Source organism: Dermacentor variabilis, chromosome 6 (genome assembly GCF_050947875.1).
Source record: "Dermacentor variabilis isolate Ectoservices chromosome 6, ASM5094787v1, whole genome shotgun sequence".
NCBI classification, from domain to species: domain Eukaryota; kingdom Metazoa; phylum Arthropoda; class Arachnida; order Ixodida; family Ixodidae; genus Dermacentor; species Dermacentor variabilis.
Window position 1 is genome coordinate 51,952,359 of NC_134573.1, and position 15,930 is coordinate 51,968,288.

General features: G+C 47.3%; 1 protein-coding gene across 1 annotated transcript; it reads right to left on the minus strand.

The window, feature by feature from the left end:
* Positions 1 to 8,412: 8,412 nt before the first annotated feature.
* Positions 8,413 to 10,311, minus strand: LOC142586131 (uncharacterized). The gene has a single exon (XM_075697383.1). The coding sequence runs from the start codon at positions 10,309 to 10,311 to the stop codon at positions 8,413 to 8,415; it is 1,899 nt and encodes a 632-aa protein (XP_075553498.1).
* Between the last annotated feature and the right edge of the window lie 5,619 nt (positions 10,312 to 15,930).

The following is a 15,930-nucleotide window of genomic DNA, read 5'->3' on the forward strand; positions in this document are numbered from 1 at the left end:
TCCAACTTCAAGACCGCGGCAGCACCGTCCGTATCAAGTGGTTCCCGGCGCCCGCCGGCGAGTGTGCATCCTCACCGAACCACAACGAGACGGCCCATTCGGCGGCGCGAGCGCTTACCTTCCGCGCCCCCGAGAATGACCTTTCCGTGTGGTGGTTCGAAACCAAGGACAGATTGACTAGTTATGCCGAAGTAACCAAGTGTTACCGCTTAGCTCGACGGACAATGCTGCCTCCCCACCCGGCACTCAGTCGGAAGGAGGGCGTAATCCTAAGACAAATACAGACCGCGTCACTCCTCGCCCCCGCAAAGCTGCACGTGCTTCACCCAGAGCTCTATCCGAGTGGGCTGTGCGGTGTTTCTGCAGCGGGTCCGGCGAACCAATGGCACATCATGTGGGACTGTACCAGGTTCCCGACGGCAGCTACCTCCAGGACTTACCCGTCAGAACTTCAAAGTGCACTGCAGTCTGCAGACAAGGACTAACAACTATGGGCCGAGCAGGCCCGGAGTGCGCTCGAAAACCACAAGCCTCATGACTCACTACAAACGGGCCCAACTGGGCTAGTGCAGAGCAGGGTATAACCCCTGGTCGACGCTTGGCCAGCGTCACGACTCGTTAAATCGTCGTTTGCTGGCACTTTATTAAAGTTATTGTTATCCCATCCTATCCTATCTTCTGTCAACTTAACAACGCCACAAAAGATAGCGAATTATAGTGGCCGCAGGCAACTCAGTGTTGTGGCATACCACATCTTGCGATTGCCACACAACACATGATCCTTACGTATTATTTGCACTTTCCTTTTGCAGCAAGCGATTATAGTACTAAAGTACTACAGCACACTTGCAATGCAGAAATATTTCTCCATAGTAGGATCAAGACCACATAATAAAACAGACACGGCAGCCACAGAGTAGATGAAGTGTATTCTGCGGTACCGTAAAGTGATGAAGGTTTATTCTTGGTACTACTGAGTGATTTTCATTCTACCTACTTCCTGCTTCGTGGTCTCACAAAGACTGGAATGATCAACACATTGCAACAAGAGTCGCTAGAGTTATACGTTCACATTCGCTGGAAGCACTTAATTTGTTTACCCCTTTATTGACTGCACATAAAAGTACAAAAAAAAATTATTTTATTTGTAAATGTGCAAAATACATCGAGAATAAGCATAATCAACGAAAAGAAGTAATATTTTGCAGAAATTCCTTTAGCAATATGGGGAATAAAACTGGAAGTGGGCTTCTCCCCAAGATACATATGACTGGCTGCGTTTGAAATTTTTACAGAGTGCTCTTCGCATATGCGTTCTATAGGTGTACATTTCTTCGAATTGTGTGTCTGACATCGCCGAAGATATCATACCCGTCTGTCTCCTCTGACCGTGCTTTCAAAAGAAAGCGAGTCGCATGTCTAACTTGCTTCCCATCCTGTGTTCCTGCTGTAAACCAACAAATGACACTTGCTGTCAGTCATTCAGTGTTGGTTCAAGATATTTAACCAGAAACGTGTTACTGAATGCCAAAGATCAGCAAGAAACAAATATTTTTGGTATACTGTATACAGCATTCATCAAAAAAGGGTTTAAACAACTCAAGTGTCAGAGTAGCATAGCCACCAACCTTTTACTACATCTTAGCATGTATTTCAATATATATAACAGTATGACGCTCTATTACTGGTCTAGAAATGCATCTACGACTACATGTTGAACCAATGTTTCATTCCAGGTTCAAGGTGGCAATGCGATATGACATCTTGCTCATTTATTCACCTAGAAAATCGCCGATAACAGTATTACATATATAGCTGCCACAGCCTCATTGCATATTTGCATTTGTTAAAGTAAAAATGTAAATGATATGAACAAGTACATCAAGAGAAGCAACTAAATGTTTCAACTAAGTCACATAACGAAGAAGGGAGAGTCAGTTAATCTAATCAATAAAATATGCATGCAAACGTGCAGATTATCACCTGCCTTCGATATCCAGATGTTGAGCAACTGCCAGAACTTTCGCCCGCCTTTCCTGCCTTCGCTTTTGCTTTCTTCCGCATCGATGTCAGCGCATCCTGGCGGCATTCGCTTTGGTATATTTTTGCATTTGTTCCTTAGGCTCATATACCACGTGAACTGGAATTAAATGAAAGCAATTGACTTTACATGCCCAGAAAACAGTTCAATGACTTATGAAAGGTTATGAAAGAAACTGCAACGACAGTACAGAATCAAGCATCGAATTGCCCTTATCTTAGCTTGCTTTTTGCAATGTTTTATTCACGTTCCAAAATGTACCAACTGAGCTATTTTAGCCCACCTTTAAACACAATAGCTGATAATTAGTATTGGTATTGGTCAAAACTTTAATGCATGAAAACGGCTACAAGTAACAAATTATATTTAAACAAATATATATTAAGCAGAGCATGCAACTTGCCTACCACATGCAGAGCTGCTGTTGGCACCTTCATATTTAGTTAAGCTGCAAAGCTTTAAAACCGCCACATCTCTACTCAATCAGAAGCACACAAACCGGAACAGCTGTAAGCAAGGATTGTCATAAACTTACAAAGTACTAAGGAAGGCTTTGGCAGCACGCTTAACGTAAAGAAAATAATATGGGATTTTACGTGCCAAAAACATTCTCTGATTAAGAGGCATGCCGTAATGGGGGACTCCGGAAATTTGGACCACCTGGGGTTCTTTAATGTGCACCTAAATCTAAGTAAACAGGTGTTTTTGCATTACACCTTCATCAAAATACGGCCGCCGTGGCCAGGATATGCGCAAAATATAAAAGAGCAAAAGAAATCAAAATGAAGGAAAGTTATGAGAAAACGCTCTTACATGGCCAGAGTCCGATGTGTCCATCCGTGCTGGGTACTGGTTTACGATGTTGCTTGCAGCAACATTGTACAGTTTATTTAGGTAACTGATGTTTATCTTCTACATAATACATAAGCATAAGCCTTCTACATAAAACAACACACAAAAAATAAAAGATGCAACAGCACTGTAGTGCAACAATTTCCATGAAATAATATCAAACACAATGTGTTGGCGGGCTAGTTGGTGCGGATCCATAAATACTTCGTTTAGCGCAAAACAACGGACACAAGAAAAGGCGACAGGACAAGGCGCTACTCTCAAGTCGAGAGTTGAGAGTAGCGCCTTGTCCTGTCGCCTTTTCTTGTGTCCGTTGTTTTGCGCTAAACGAAGTATTTATAATATCAAACAGTAGAACAGCGCTTCATCACATGGGTGAACTTAAGTAAACTGCACCATGAAAGCATTAGGTGTGTGACGAGAACGAGGTTAGAGCATTGATCGGATGGATTTTACAAAGGACAGAGGTAACATTTAATCCTTTTTTCCTGTAATAGCCAAGATACACTGATAATCATGACCAGAGTTCAGAAACTTTTAAAATACTTTCACCAAATAAGATCTTATGAAATGCTTTAATTAATATTTAAAATGACCTATTACTAAAACATGCACACAAGGGAAAATCAATCACGAATACAAGCTTGAAAGAGCATCTCCTATAAAAATTTAGCAGGGCAGCTTATTGAGCGACTTGTTAGTCCATTATCCTGCGTGTACAGCGCAAAGCTTAAACGAGGACGTAGGCGCAAACACTCACTACCAATGGAGGGTTTATCGCCGAATTTACACAAAATAGTCTTATAGCTATGTGAAAAATAATAATTTCCAAAAAGGTGAGCAAAGCAGAACATTAAGGGACACCACAAAGAAAAGTAGTTGCGTAAAAAATGCTGGCCGAAGGATTCACTTCTCAGAAACTTGAACTCTTTTTCTGATGAGGCAATAAATGGCTTGCTGATGCACGCACTCTGTTCCCACACCAATTGTGCTACTTCAACTACAATATGGGTACGACCATCCTTGTGCTTGTGAATGACCGACATTCTTTCGAACCAAGGAGTGCAGCCACACATGCTAGTATGATGTGCCAAAAAGCCTACACTGCCATTGGGCACATTACATGCATTTTCACACAACCTCTCATGAAGGCACCTGGCAGTCTGCCTCTTGTGACAACCACCGCGTGAAATAAATTACGTACACAACCTCGTATGTGGAGTCAAGATACCAAATCTTACGCCTGGCCTTGCGGATGTCCTTCTTATTGCCCTATCAGAAAAAGAGCTATAGTTTTTCTGGATGACAGACCGGGGTGGAGGGGGGTGGCCCTGGCTTTGGCCTTGTGCACAGCGTTCCTTTACTCTCAATTCGACACGCTAACGCACCTTCCCTCGTTTCCGCGCCCTCCCGCCTCACACACTCTCCTCTTTAGTAGAATCCCACCTATATATACTGTGGCGAGGAAAGCGTACGTTTCCATGAAGAAGACAAGTCCACTTGTCGAAATGTTGGCTCCTGCATTCACCTTGTACACGTTTTGCTCATCGTCTTGAATTTCCATCTCCCACATTCCCCGTGTTTTCCCCAGTTTTTCTAGAGGTCACACGTATGGCCGGCGTTTGCTATGCAACCTTACATTTTTTGTGAACATCGATTTTCTGCATTGTTCACCATTGTTGCCCACTTGTCTGTTTTTCTTGCTTCAATCTCCAGAACTTTTTCAGAAAGCTGTTTCACTCGCGTGTGTAAATTTGGCACATTGGAAAATAACATCTCAGTTGACAGTTGGCACTTCTGTCTATGTGCTCTTTTACCTAGAGAGAGAGAGAGAGATAAAACTTTGTTATGTCCTTGATGGGGTTCAGGGGTGGCGGGGGTCGGGAGACTAACCCCCAATCCCCCCTTCCTCAGACGGCGGCCAGTCCTTGCTTTCTGGCGGCGTCTTCGGCCATCCGGACGGCCCAGAGCTGCTCCTCTGGGTCCAAGCTGAGCAGCAATGTCTCCCACTGCTCGGCCGTAGTTATGCGTGTGTTAGTGTGGGAGGTGTTGGTGGGTGAGGCTTTGGGGCATTGCCAGATAATATGATCGAGGTCAGCGCGGGCCTCGCACGCTTTGCAGAGTGGAGAGTATGCATCGGGGTACATGCGGTTGTAAAGCACGGGGTTCGGAAAGGTTCGTGTCTGAAGGAGTCGCCAAGTGGTAGATTGAGACTTATTCAGTGTTTTGTGTGCTGGGGGGTAGCGTAACCGCTCCCTGCGGTAGTGAAGGAGAATTTCTCTCAACGTGACCATTCGGTCCCGCGCGTGACCGCGATGCAGAACAGAGGGCTGGTCGGGATCGGAAGACGCAGGAGAAGGATGATGCGCCCGGTGTGCGAGAGCTCGGGCGGCATCGTGGGCGGCTTCGTTTCCAGCCAGACCCGAGTGACCAGGGGCCCAGATGATCTGCACGCGGCGTTGCCTTGAGGGAGGAGTGCCAGAGAGAATCTTCTGTGCTTGGGGTGCTATCAGTCCTCTTGTGTAGTTACGAATGGCCGTTTGGAATCGCTTATGATGCAGTGTGCATTGGTAGCCGCGTAAGCCAAAGCGATGGCCGTTTCTTCTCCTACTTCGGGTTGCGTGGTGAATATTGATGCGGCCGCGGCGAGGCGGTACTGCGAACCCGCTACTGCGACGACCGCCATGGCATTTTGGTTGGAGTATTCTGCTGCGTCGACGTAGGTTACGTCAGCGGCTTGGTCGTAGCGCTTTTGTAGTCGTTTAGCTCGTTCTGCACGTCGCTCCGGATTGTGTTCAGGGTGCATATTGCGAGGTATGGGTGGGATAACTAGTTGAGCACGAATGTTTGGAGGGATGGGTACTTTTGGTCCGAATTGGGTGGTGTAGGTTATGCCTAGGGTGCCTAGAATGTGCCTGCCCGTGGTGGAATTGGCGAGTCGTTCGTATTGGCTAATACGCTGCGCTTCAATAAGCTCGTCTATGGTGTTATGGATGCCGAGGGCGTCCAGTTTCTCGTTAGAAGTGGTGATGGGAAGATGTAGGGCTTGTTTATAGGCCCTCTTGATCATGGTGTTGAGTTTGAGCTTGTCAGTTGCATTGAGGCTAAGGTACGGGGCGACATAGGTGATCCTGCTCAGGGCGTAGGCGGTTACCAGGCGTATAAGGTTGCTTTCTTTCATCCCGTGATGTCGATTTCCGATGCGTGCAATGAGGCGAGTGGTTTGGTGTACATGATTATCTAATTGCTTGAGTATCTCCGTGTTTCTTCCGTTATGTTGGATGCGTAAGCCAAGGATACGAATGCTAGGTACAGTAGGTATGCGTTGCTGGTGCACGTGGAGTTCTATCTCGGGCGGGTGAGGGTCTGGGCGTCGACCTCCCCAAGTAGGCTTGTACAGAAGGAGCTCCGATTTCTGTGGGGAGCACGCCAGGCCGCGCGGTTCTACGTATGCAACGACCTCGTTGATGGCTTGCTGCAGCGTGTTTTGGATGTCCCCGTCGCTGCCCCCGGTGACCCACAGGGTGATATCGTCTGCGTAGAGGCTATGCTTGAGGTTGGGGATGCTAGCTAATGCAGGCGGTAGTCCGAGCAAGGCCACGTTGAACAGAAAAGGGGATAGAACCGATCCTTGCGGCGTGCCTTTGCTGCCGAAGTGAATAATTGGCGACTGCAACCCTCCGATGGTAATGGTGGCCGTGCGACCTGTAAGAAAATTCTTCACGTAGTTATATGCTCGATGACCAACCTGAAGTTGTGCTAGTTGGTTCAGTATGGCCTCATGCGTGACGTTATCGAATGCCTTGGTTAGGTCTAGTCCCAAGATGGCTTTGGTGTCCAGCCTGGAGCTTTTGTCGCCATCGATAATTTGGTGCTTGAGCTGAATCATGATATCTTGAGGAGAAAGTTTCGAGCGGAAGCCAATCATGGTATTGGGGTAGAGGTCATTGTCGTTCATATGTCTTTGTAAGCGTGTGAGGATGACGTGTTCGAGGACCTTTCCGACACATGAAGTGAGGGAGATAGGACGGAGGTTTTCGAGTAGGAGGCGCTTCCCGGGTTTGGGAATCATAATAATTTTGGCTTCTTTCCATTGTGAGGGGAGGTTTCCAGTTTCCCAGTATGCGTTAAAATAAGCTGTGAGGGCTAGTATAGAATCCTCATCTAGGTTGCGAAGCATTTTATTAGTAACGCCATCAGGTCCCGGGGCCGAGTTAGGGCGGAGTGCGAGGATGGCTTCCCGCACTTCTGCTGCTTGTATGGGCGCGTCCAGGTGGTCGTTAGCGGTGCCTGTGTATGCTGGAGCGGGTGTAGTAGGTTGAGGTCCTATGTATCGGTCTATCAGCTCTTGAAGAACTTGTGCGTCCGTGCCCGGATGGGTGTGAATAATTTTTTGCAAGTTGTGCTGTTGTGTGTTCTTGCTGTTGGCCGGATCGAGGAGGTAACGGAGGCTATTCCACGTTTTGGGCAGGTTTGGTTGCCGCTCCATGCTGTCGCATGTGCTGTGCCAATTTTGACGAGTAAGTTGTCGTGCGTAGTCTTCGATGTGAAGGGTGAGAGTACTAATACGTTTCCTGAGCGTTCGGTTGAGCTTGTTGTGTTTGTATCTGCGTTGCAGACTGGCGAGGGCTTCCCACATATGCAGTAACTTGCTATCTGCCTCCTGCAGATTAGCTTCCTCAGGCACCAATTTAGTGGCTTCGCTCGCGTCTTGCAGCAAGGATGCGACCCAATCTTCGAAAGGGGGTTGGGTACCCGAGAAAGAGGTGAGGGCTCTGGCCTGCCGGAAAGCGTCCCAGTTCGTTATGCGGAGTTGACGGCCCTTAGGCTTTCGCGGGCCCGCTGGAACTTTTGTTTGGATTAAATAGTGATCGCTGCCCAAGTTGTCTTGTGTGTTGATCCAGTCTGCTTGTGGAATTCGTTTTGCGAATGTTAAGTCCGGAGTAGTGTCTCTGCTAACGCTGTTTCCCATACGGGTGGGACAAGTTGGATCCGTGACAAGAGTAAGACCTAGATTCTGTCCGTCAAGCCATAGTTGTCTTCCCTTTCGGCGGTCCATTGGGTATCCCCATGCCACCGCAGGGGCGTTTAGGTCCCCTACGATGAGCAGGGGGGCTCCCCTAGCTACTTGATCTGCTTTGGTGAAAAGTCGTAGAAACCTATGTTGTTGTTTGGGGCTGCTGTACACATTGAGGATGAAGAGACTCTGCTGCTTGCGCCTTGCAGACGGGATGATCTCCAGGAAAATGTGGGCTGCTGTATCAATGCCTGTGTGATGCTGTATAACCGGAATGTTTCGCTTAACTAGTGTGGTTACTTGGGGCCTGCGGTTGTCATCGCAAACTGCGGTGTATGCCGCGTATCCCGACAGCTTAGCCGCTACTCCGGTCTCTTGTAATGCGATAACATCGGGGGAAGTATGTGGTGCGAGAGAGGTAATATATTGCTCTAAGTGTGCTCGTTTTCGCCGGAAGCCCCGGCAGTTCCACTGCCAAATGCAGTAGGTAGCACGTTCTGGATTACTCGCAGCCATCTTTGTCGGGACGCGAGTACGGCTTCTTTAGGGGACCTGCTCTGGGACGGAGTAGGGTGTTTTCCAATTCTGTCAAACGGGTGTTGTGATTTTGAGCCAGAGTCGCGACCATGTCTTGAAACACTTTGCGCGTGTCGTCCATGTTTTCCTGTCGCTGTTGTTCTCTTGCCGCAAAGGCTTGCTCAATTCTGGGCAGTAGTAGCGTTTCTAGTTTCGCAGTAAGGAGGTTGTCCATTGCGCGTTCGAGAGCATTTGCAATGGAGGCGTCGAGCAACGTGGCAAGCTTACAGTCTATTGCGTCGTTCAGGTTGCGTTCTATCCGCTGTTGCAGCTCAGTGAGGGCCTCACAGTTGACATTTCCTTCTGAAGTGTATGCTGGTGGTGCCGCTGTTGAGATTGGTTCGAGAGCTTTGCGCTTGTGCGGGGTTGGTTGTTGGGTGGTGTGCGGGCAATCTATTGCAGGGACAGGAAGGATGTCTGCATTTGATGGTAAGTGTTTGGGTTGTGTGTCTGCAAGTTGTGATTTGAGCTTAGCGTTTTCTGTCTTGAGGTCCTGTATCTCAGCACGTAAGGATCGGAGCTCATGCATGAAGCTGTGCATGGTACCGTCGCTAACTGTGTTCACTGGGGTTGCTATAGGTTGTGAGGTGTGACCTGTGTGGGAGACAATGCTGGCCCAGCTTACCTTGGGGGGTGTGTCTTGCACTTTAACTGTTGTCGTTCGAAGGCTTGCGTTTCCTTGCTGCTGCGGTGGTGTTGAATCCGGTCCGCTCCGGGAGTGACTGCGTCCTTGTGACTGACTGCGACCTCGGGAGCGGCTGCGTCCACGAGACCGACTGCGTCCGCGTGAGTTGCTGCGTTCGGGAGCCTGCGGTTGTGGTGTCGGCTTCGGTGTTGGCAGAGCTGAGTCTCCATTTGCTGAAGTCGATGACCCCGTCTCCTGGTCCGCTCCTTGCTGTCCCAGTCGTAGGCGTTGCCATCGTCGTTGGAGTAGGAGGTGTGGTGTCTGGAAGCGGCGATGGCAGGACTTATCGCCAGTCGGGTGGCCTTTGCCGCAGAGCGCGCAGCAAGGGTGACAGGGGTGATCATCCGGTGGATTTACTGTGTCACAGCTCTTGCATTTCTTCTGGGTTGGAGTGGGGCATACATCGGCCCTGTGGCCGACGGTCCCGCAGATGTCGCAGACCTCGATGCGCTTCTTATGTAGATAGCATTTGTATTCTGCTCCGCGGTAGTAGACATGGTACGGTACTTGCTTTCCGTCGAATACGATGAGCACTGAATTAGTACTGCCCATTCGTCGGGCCTGCAGAATCGTAGGGTTCTTCTTGTAAACGAGACTGTTGGTAATGTCTTCTTCTGTGTCATATGCAGGGATGTTATGTATGACTCCTTTGGCTGTGTCCTCCGGCGGTGTGACGTATGCTGTGGCTGCGTAGCGGACTGCTCCGATGGGGAGGCTGCGGATGCGGCAGTATTTTTCGGCGTTAGACATGATTGGCGTGCTAACTACAATGACGTTATTATCCGTGCATGAGCGGTAAATGTCGTCCTCTGCTTCTTTGGTTGTAATGCCCGTGATCTGTAGTATTGAGTCGCGTATCTGGGCGTCTCCTAGTTTGGACACGTTGAAACCGTCTCTTGGGCGTATGACGATCTTGATATCGTTCTTCGGAAGTCGTGGTTGCCGTGGTGCGCGTGGGCGTAGTGCGGACTGCTGGGTACTCTTGGTGCGTGCGCTTGCTGTTGCACGGAGGGAGCCATGTATGGGTAGGGATGATGCCTGCGTAGTCTGTCGTTGCTTACGGTGGCTGACAAGCCACCCTGCCTCAACGGTAACTTCTTCGGGGGCTATTTCCGTGCCCTCAACCTCTACTACCTCCATAATGAGGGCAGGGGCTGCGCTTACTTGATCTCACGGGGATGCGAGTCGTTGGGCGAAGTCCTCGGGAGCCGGGACTGCGGCAGCGACGCCGCGCACCTTCGTAGCTGCGGCGCACCTGTTTCTCGGCCAGACGGAGCAGCTGAAGATCTTGTTAGGGTTAGCAATCTTGTGGTCGTAGAAACCCTTGTCCTGGGTCCCTGGCGTCGGGACTGGTCTTGATCGGTAGCGGATCACTTCCGGAAGCTGGTTCCGACGTTAGTTTGGGTCCAGCGGTGATTGTTTGGCCACAAGAGTTTGAAATATACGGAGCCCATACGAGGCGCATGCACTCCGTCAGCGTCGTCGTCGTCGTCCCTCTTTTACCTATGTGCTGTACACTACCTATAGGGACTGTAAGCAGCAGCTGAAGAAGCTTTAACCAATGCATCATTATAGCCCCCTCATTAACCCAAGACTCATGGCAAGGAAACCATGCAGGGTATTGCTCTATTGAAGCATAACATTAATTATGACTGAGTGTTATCATTTCTGTAGCTTTAGTGGCTCTTTTTTGTGGATAAAGAGGAATGTAAGTAGAATAAGTACTGCTGGTGGTAACCAAACCCGCAAATTTCACATGACACACGCGGCGCTGTACGAATTCAGATCGCCACAGCTGTCTTTCCATCCAATTCACTTGGTGTTTGTATAGAAGCATCAAATGTAGCGCTGGAAATGTTTGGGTTCGTATTGTTAGCTGGAAATAAAAAAAATGGGCGCAGTGCTGCAATGTTAACATAGCCATTGTATATTTAAGTTTCGCGGGTTAGAAAATGAGCGAACTATTATTCAAGACTAGTAAAAAATTATCAGTGATAAAAACATTTTCTGCCAACAATGCCGTACACACTGCTGCACGCTTAAAAGGCACTAGACAATTTGGATATTGCTCACTGCCCCAATGCAAAGCTTTAGGGAAACAATTTTTCCCCTCACTTATCGAGAGTTTGCAAGGGGAACTGTGCAGCAACTATGTTATAATAATTAATTAGACAACAAAAACTTGTTTTGATTACAGACACCTCCTACTTGCCTTAGTGACATTACCACATGAGAACGGAGGGCAATACCCCTTCCAATTACCATTTGCTTAACATTCATGTTGCAACACGAGGTTGAAAAATGTGTGACCAAACGTAATTATGAGATAGTTACTGTGGAATAAATTCTCATTAAGTGCAATCAATCCCAACCTTATTTACATCTGGGTATAGGTCGGCAAACTGACTCACAAGTCGACTCACTCAGACTGATCTCTGAATGTGAGTCTCAGCGAGTCCGCCTGAGTCAAATTTCGGTGAGTCTTAGCCCGAATTAGCCCGGTTGAGTACACTTTTGGTGAGTGTGAATGAGTTCTCATTATTTTCCTTACCTATGCATTCAGGTAAGTGTTGTAAGTTACGTTAACTGAGAAGACAAATGGTAGGCAATCCATTCAATTATTTTCTTCCTGAGATTGTGACACATCTCCTTCTGTGACATTTCGGAGGTGTGCAGCAGTGTCAATGGGAATCGGAGGCAGTGTATATGTTAATTCGTTGTACTGTCCTTTGAGTGCATTCTTCACATATTCGACTGCACTACCAGCCAGCCTTAAAAAGAGAAGTATTCATTGAAATCAACAACAAAATACAGAGGTAGAAAAACGAAAGATATGGTATCACAGACTATAATTCCACACGCTCAAATATACCTACTATAGTTAGTGACAAGCCAAATATAGGCACATTCGCCAGTGGCAAATGGAGCCTATTGTGTTCAGGGATAATGATGTACAAGCAGCAAAAATCACTGACTGACAACCAAGACTGATTACAGAATGTTGTTAAACAAAACTGGGCGAGGAATTTTACAGTCCCTTATATAAACACCCCCCTTACCAACACACCATGACCCCTCTCCCTTCTTCGTATTGGTCCAAGCACAAGGAAAGGGCATTACTGGTCCCTTCACAAACATGGGTATCATGAGCAAAAACATTCCCCACCAAGGTGAAAAAAGCAACTATAATGATGCACCTATAAACATTCCTTTTGAGGGAAACTTGTTGCTAGCTAAATTGTTGACCTATAGGTGACTACAGAGGTATTGCTTTGTGAAGGACAAAAACTGGGTCATAAAGTGCCAAGTCCAGACTAGCATTAAGTCTCGGGAACATAAAGAGAGAACAAAAGTAGGCCAGAAAAAAGCCAAGCATGATACGGTAAAACAAAAATATACTGGAACATCCTGGTTCTCGCATACACGAACTAGACTGCTTGTGTTTATCCAAACATTAACTCCATATCGCTTTTCTTGTGGCTAATGAATGAATAATACAATCAATGTATTTTTCTAACTGCTTAGCGCCTTTACAAGTTCATGTTATCTATCATAAATTTCTTTTTTTTTGTGAAACATGGCCATTATTTCAGACAGGAGGATGACTTTTCGCTCAGCACAACATAAATCTCAGCTACTGATATAGATGCAAACATTACGGTCGGGTAAGACTTTGAAAAGTGGTATGGAACGAATGAGGACTCACTAACATTAGTCTGCTTCTTATGCTCTTCTTATAGCATGTTATATGTGGGCTGTCTAGACCGCACATAATTTTTAAAAATGCATTGCAACTTTTTGTTTTTTTTATTTTCACAAATACACCTCATTTGTCATACGTATAGTAGCAAAGCATTCCAATTTTGAACAAGGACAGTGGTGTGCTACACAAGTAAAACTAGGACTATATAAATACATTAAAATATTAGGGGAAAAGCTTTTGTTTTTACATACTGGAATTTCCCCTATGGCATGCATTTATTTGTTTACTAAATTCCCATGAGCTCATTCCCTGAAGTTAAGATGCAACTAAGAGCAGAGAAAAGCTTTAGGACAGAGATGAGTGTCCCTTTCTACTACTTTATTGAAAGCAGATGATATCATATTTATTGGTGAAGGTGGCCATGTGCGCACATATGTTTGTACACAATACTCAAACAAGTTTGCATTATTATCCAATCATACAGCGTAGAAACTGTCGTTCAGTACTATATAAAGCCACAGGTGTATCGATGACACAGACATCACGTTTACCGTTGATGAAACAGGCCTCCATTAATTTCCATGCTAGAGAATCTGCTTTTACCAAGAATGCGGTTATGGAAAAGATCTAGCTCACACGCGCGGGAATCACGGCGCAGGGACAATTGGGCATTAATCTTATTCTTGAGAGACAGCTTATATCGCGGGCCCCTTTGTGGATGTATGGAACAACGTGCAGCCTTTTCTACTCTAGTGGCTTGGCAAGTAACATCCAAACGTTATTTCTGGCGGTGAGGCTTGCCTCCTGAAATCATGGGTTCATGCCACTGCAATAAGATAATAATGAACCAGTTTTAACAGTTTTTTGGTAGAAAGCCCCAAGAGGGCACGTAACAACTTCCAGCATATAACGAAATTGCTTACGTAGCAGGGTGAGGGGCCCTTAAAGGGAAGCTGAAAGGTTTTCCAGAAAAAATGAGTGAACATCTGTACATAATGGTTTTCAACCCTCCGAATTCGACTATCGTATCGAAATTGAGCGAACGAAAGCACGAATATATTTTATTTCGACGAAAAGTGCAGCAGCGAACACGCCCAGCTCGCGCGTCTTGTTTCTGCCTGTGATTGTTCGGGCGCCTCGTGACGACAACACTAGTGTTCGTCCAAACCGACCGCTGCCGCCACACATGAAGCACGGTGCCAGGTAGTTTGGTGCTGTTTTTCTGAGACGGTAATGGAAAATTGAGAGAGAATGCGTTTTTCTGAGGAGTTCGGCGTTACTCCCTACATGTACGAGCCGATTGCGAAGAGCCGGCCTCTCGAAGAAGCCAATGATGCTGGTGCGAGCAGTGCTTTCGACGCGAACGAAAGCGAAGTCTTGGGATCTCCTCGTGTTGGAAATGCTCTTTGGTGAGTACGTTTTTTGCAAAGCGATCTAGTGACCTCGCCGATCTTTCGCCGATCTGGTGAGCTCGTTTGCGGTCAAACAACGGTAGTGTTGTGTTCCTGCATGCCTCCTCGTGGAACGTAAGCGGGGATGCGATCGTCGGCATTTGTGCGCTGTCCAAAGCTGTTGGCAATCTACGAAGACGATTTAAACGCGTGAAAAGCTTCCCGGTTCATGCAGTACGTGTAGTGTCGTTCATCTGTGCGCCATCAGCACACTACCCGTAACCGAAGTCGTAAAGGCGGCGAATTCCGTCGGCTACGTGAGACGGTCGGTTTCTCGCTGTGCGCGAGAGAAGGCGGGAGCGTAACGTCCTGACATGCTCCGGCTTTCCAGCACATGCAAGCACTACATTTGCACAGCGTTATGGTAGCTGCATGCAGGCTGTTTTACAACACACGTGCAAATAGAAAATTCGCGGCGCTTTGCGACGAAAGCTGCGTCAAGGGCGGGAGATAAACATGCACCTTCCGTTCAGCGTGCTAACACGAAGGAGCTCGCAGTAAATCGAAATCCAGGTTTGGGCAAGTTCGTGTATTCATAAGGCCTTCCAACAACAGTTATCATCAGTTAGTCCACACTCGTGCCGTCTTTGTTTTCGTTGCTCCGATCTTTTCGCGCTGCGTTTAGAAGGCCTGCTAGTGGCAAGTAGTCCCCTCTCATTCTGTGGCCATATACAGCAACTGCGCAGGCCGAATTGCAGGGCTGGCCGTATACTACCACTCTACATACACGCAGACGCACCAACAAAGGAATGCAGGGTCGATCGAAGCAGATTATGATGGGACGCACGGAGAAACAAGCACGGTCAGGCACGGTCGCGGAGGCTGCGAAGAAACGGAACACTAGTGTTGACGTCACAATAGCGCGGTTTCCGGTCTCCGCTCGCATCGTCAGCGTCAGCAGCAGCGCGCGGAATTCGACGGGGGGCGGAGCTACAGCGCAATTTTAACCGACGATTACGTCGCTCCTAATTGAAAAAAAACCCCCAAATTTTACCTACATGGTTTATAAGGTTCCCGCATCCATATATGAGCGTCTTATTGAATTCGACAGACTCTTCAGCTTCCCTTTAAAAGTAATGCTCAGATACCGGCATTATAGCCTTCCAACGTACGACAGATTTTAATGTTGTACAGAGTTGAAGCACGAGTACAGATTTGACAAGACAGAGTGCATATGGCTTTCTTGGTGCCACTGATGCTTCGAAGTTGCTTGGGGAGACAACCCAGTTAATCAGTGCTCCATCATGCACTGTGGTGCTTTCATCCATGTCGACGTAGCACTGGAACCGAACGTTGAAGATCTGAAAGCAACGCCAGATGGTTTATCGATAGTTTTGCACAATTAGTGTGAAGCAGTGGACACTGAATTGATTAATTAAAGAGCCTTTTTCTATGGTTGCTGTACTGTCCCAAACATGTTTGTTATTTAGAGCCATCACAGCACAGCACGACACTAATCCCGCTGCCCCTATGTGAGCAAACTACAGGACGCATTAAGCATACAAGGCTGACCTTATTTATCAATGTCAGCAAACATCAGTGCATAAGAACAGATGATTTCACAGACAGAACCACATTGCTGATTGCACAAGGTTTTTAGAGTCC